The 3,599-nt window shown below is 41.6% G+C and overlaps 1 protein-coding gene across 1 annotated transcript; it reads right to left on the bottom strand.

Annotated features, from left to right (window-relative positions):
- Positions 1-3,184, bottom strand: LOC126626859 (uncharacterized). The gene is made up of 2 exons (XM_050296260.1): positions 2,791-3,184; positions 1-1,635 (listed from the first exon to the last, which is right to left on the bottom strand). Exons 1-2 carry the CDS (start codon positions 2,902-2,904, stop codon positions 385-387), a joined length of 1,365 nt encoding a protein of 454 aa, XP_050152217.1. The 5' UTR covers positions 2,905-3,184; the 3' UTR covers positions 1-384.
- Positions 3,185-3,599: the final 415 nt, after the last annotated feature.

Genomic DNA, 3,599 nt, shown 5'->3' on the forward strand with positions numbered 1-3,599 from the left:
TCAAAGATAAAGGCAACGACTTTAATCAATTAGCATTCTACCATCATTTATTTAATAACATCATCCTTATCTGCTTCTATTGTAATTTATAATACATAAAACACATTTAACATATCCGAAAGCTGACACTAATCTGTGGTTTTATAGTATCCATACCTGTCTTTAGAGCTTGAATTCCAGGTCACCATGTACAGAAAAAAAAAAAACAGCCTTAGACCTGGCTCAGTCATCGTCTAGTAGATTTCCCAATCTATAACCCAAAATTTCTCAGTAATTTGCGGCCATTGTGGCACTGTATATGTGTCGACCGGTTTCAAAAACCAAAGGCCTGTCTTACCTCTGATGCTCCACGGATAGGGAGGCAACCAGCGAGATGCTTACTAGTTAACTAACACCCGGCTGCACCATAGGGAAGAAAGACCAATTCTTTGGTGTCCCGTTTTCCTTCAGACTAACTTTCTCATTTGCCCACCAGTCGGAGCCAATAGTATTTGAGTTACCTGAATCTCCTCCATCAGCATTGTCAAAATTGAATTCCTTACTAGAACCAAGTGTGATGGATCGGTGCTTCTGGTGCAGCTGTGCATCCTCCTCGTCGGCCACAGCGTTCTCTGGTGCATCACTGGGTGTCTCACAGGCAGGGCACTCGGAACTGCTCACTGCTTTGCAAGGATCCTCTTCGCTCTGGCCCTTTTCTGTTTCTTCTATAGAAGTTGATGCAGCTTCCGCTAATGCCGTCTTTTTTTCTACACTTCTTACAATTGCTTCAGAACTTAACTCAAAGGAAACTCTATGGTTGATCACAATTCCATTATTTCTACCTCTAGTGTTGGATCGTGGATTTAATACAACCTCAGGGGTTTGAGGCTTTTGAAGGAAACCATCAGAAACTGTTGACCTTGCACCATCAGGGGTCACAGAACCAGAAGCTAGTCTTGAACCCCAATCACGGGTCGAAAGAATGTCAAGGTTCAAGAGCTTAGGAGGATCACCTGTTCGGAATTCCAGGAAGTGAGGACCACCAACAGCAAAGTCGCGGTCGGGAAAAGGAGACGAAGTACCAGAACCTGAGATTGCTGAGCTTGGCGATATAAGCTGACCAACTGGGCTTCCAGGGTAAAGTTGGTAAGACGGAAACTCGTAGTGAGATAATGGGAATCTCTGACCACCTTCACCATTCCGAAAGTGAGGATCAAGAAGCTGAGCAAATGGAACCTCGGGCGAGGAAGGGGTAGTCAAATGAACAGACTCAGGAGGAGGAGTAAAGGGAGCAGTTGATGGTTCAGTAGTGAGGGTTGAGAAAACAGGCGGTGAGACCAACTGGGTGTCGTGAGCATAAGGACCGATAGCAAAAATTGAGGCAGGCCCAGGGGAGTACATGCTTGCTGAAAGAGAGAAAAAACCAGTCGCTGGTGATTGTGTGACTGAAGGTGGTTCTGATTGAAGAAAGGATGCAGGAGAGGACGGAGGTGCAACAAAGGGAAATACAATTGAAGGTGCCTGGATTGAACTTTCTGCTCTTGAAGCATCACCTCCAGGGTCCGTCGGTTCAGGAGCAATATGCCCAATGCTCTTTCTGTGTCTTTGAAATCCAAAACACCAATATGTGCTCAGGAAACTACCCCATCTTCTCTTCTGCATTAAACCAAAAATCATGAATAAAACAGACCTCTAATACAATAAAAACAGCAGTGGTTATCTTTCCACATTGCGGATGCTTAAAAATTTGAGTCTATTACATCATATCAGTTCGAGATGCCAAATCCAAACGGATGTTATGTTACTCAAGAATGATTTCTATTCTGAACTTTAAGTTAGCTTAAATAAGCATAAGTGGTCCTGTTTTACATTAACCCCTGGTACACTGCTATTATTAACAAGAGAAGATGCACATCTGTTTCACCTTTAGCTCGTTTATTCATCATTCATTCTCTCTCTCTCTTTCCGGATACTTCTTGTATAAATCGGAATAACCTCTGCCCCCCCTCGCCTTAAGTCAATGTTGAATCGTTTCCACTGCCGAAGCTCGATACTAATCAACTAAAGCTGAGACTCCTAATGTCAACTAAAAGGGCGGAACCGTTTATATCGATCCTGCCTCCTCTACAATGACAAATTATAATTCACAAGGAATCTTTTTTCTTCTTTTCTTGTTTGTTTCTTTAGAGGTCGCACTTGGTGCGATGGCAAGTGCCTTCGCCCATGAGCGGTAGGTCTCGGGTTCGAGACTTGGGAGCAGCCTCTCCATAAATGGGGGTAAGGCTAGCCGACATTCACCTCTCCCAGACCCTGCGTAAAGCAGGAGCCTTGTGCACTGGGTACGACCTTTTTTCTTGTTTGTTTCTTTGTTTGTTTCTTCATTTGGCCGAAAGCGAGACCAAACCAAAATCATTCCAATAATCCCAAGAAAATTTCTTATCATTTTTAAAATCTAGTAACCAAAGCCCCATGCTTTTGCAAAAAGCAGGTCAACTCCAAAGAAACTCTCATGGAAATTTCCACTTCCAAAAGCAGTTTCCCGACCAGAAATTTCCAAAAGGGCAGCTCAATGAATTTAAGAAAATACCCAATTCATAAAAACCAAATCAGATTTGCAAAACCAACGAGAACAAAGATTAACATAACACAATCGGATCTTATAAATTTCTCGCATAAACATGGGATTAAAATTAAAATATAAAATTTACCAGGACCAAAGATTAACACTTCAAAAATCCTCCAAACAAGGTCAAATCAACATATTCAGAATCAACAGCAACATCAGATAATAACATTTTGTGACAAATTTACCTGAGCGGTGGCGTGAGGCGCACGGTTCTCCGCGGCTGCAATCGCGGAAGCAGCTGCGTTTATAGTCTCAAAAGCGGTGTTACCAGTTCTCGAGTCTCCACTAACACCACTCATCTCCGCTTCTCTATTTCACCGGAAATCGCCGTTTTTCATCGTACTTCTGACTCCGGCCGAGAAAATAGTCGGATTTTCCCGAGAAAATCGAACAAACCAAACAACCCAGAACAGGAACCGGAAGGATCAAACGAAAATTTGGAGACTTGGGTTTTGAAGATTGAATCGGGAAATGGAAAAAACGAATGAAAAATCCAACTTTTGAGTCCCCGGGATTTGAGTTGATTTGATTTTTCTCTATACTGTGTTTGCGCGTGTGTTACGTAGAAATGAATAAAATGATATTTAGTGATAATATTTAGGCATTGTTTATATTTTTTTAATTTAATATTTTTGGGTGACAACTTTTAAGGTCAAACACGGCAATGACTTTGTTTTCTGTCGTGATTTTTTAACACCTCTCAACTTTAGATTAGTGTTTATAAATTTGATTGTATTGTGATTGGGAATCTTCAAGTTTACTAAAATACCCTTGTTTCTATCTTAGGTAATAATTAGACGGGGAAGTATAATTTGTAGGGGTGGATTTTTTTGCCAAATTGCCATGCCAACCGAATTGCCAACCGTGCCATACCGATTTTGTGCCAAATTTTTTGTACCAATCGGTAATGGTACGGTATTGTACCGTACCGAAATTTCATGGTACGGTATTGGTAATGGATACCATTACCACGGTATTACCGTACCATACCGAA

This window comes from Malus sylvestris, chromosome 6 (genome assembly GCF_916048215.2).
Source record: "Malus sylvestris chromosome 6, drMalSylv7.2, whole genome shotgun sequence".
NCBI lineage: Eukaryota > Viridiplantae > Streptophyta > Magnoliopsida > Rosales > Rosaceae > Malus > Malus sylvestris.

What these genes read in the sequence shown, in the direction of transcription:
- LOC126626859 (XM_050296260.1), bottom strand. Translation starts at nt 2,904, where the DNA reads ATGAGTGGTGTTAGTGGAGACTCGAGAACTGGTAACACCGCTTTTGAG. An exon ending in CGCCTCACGCCACCGCTCAG is followed by an intron (nt 1,636 to 2,790) that starts GTAAATTTGTCA and finishes GGTTTAATGCAG; the next exon opens with AAGAGAAGATGGGGTAGTTT.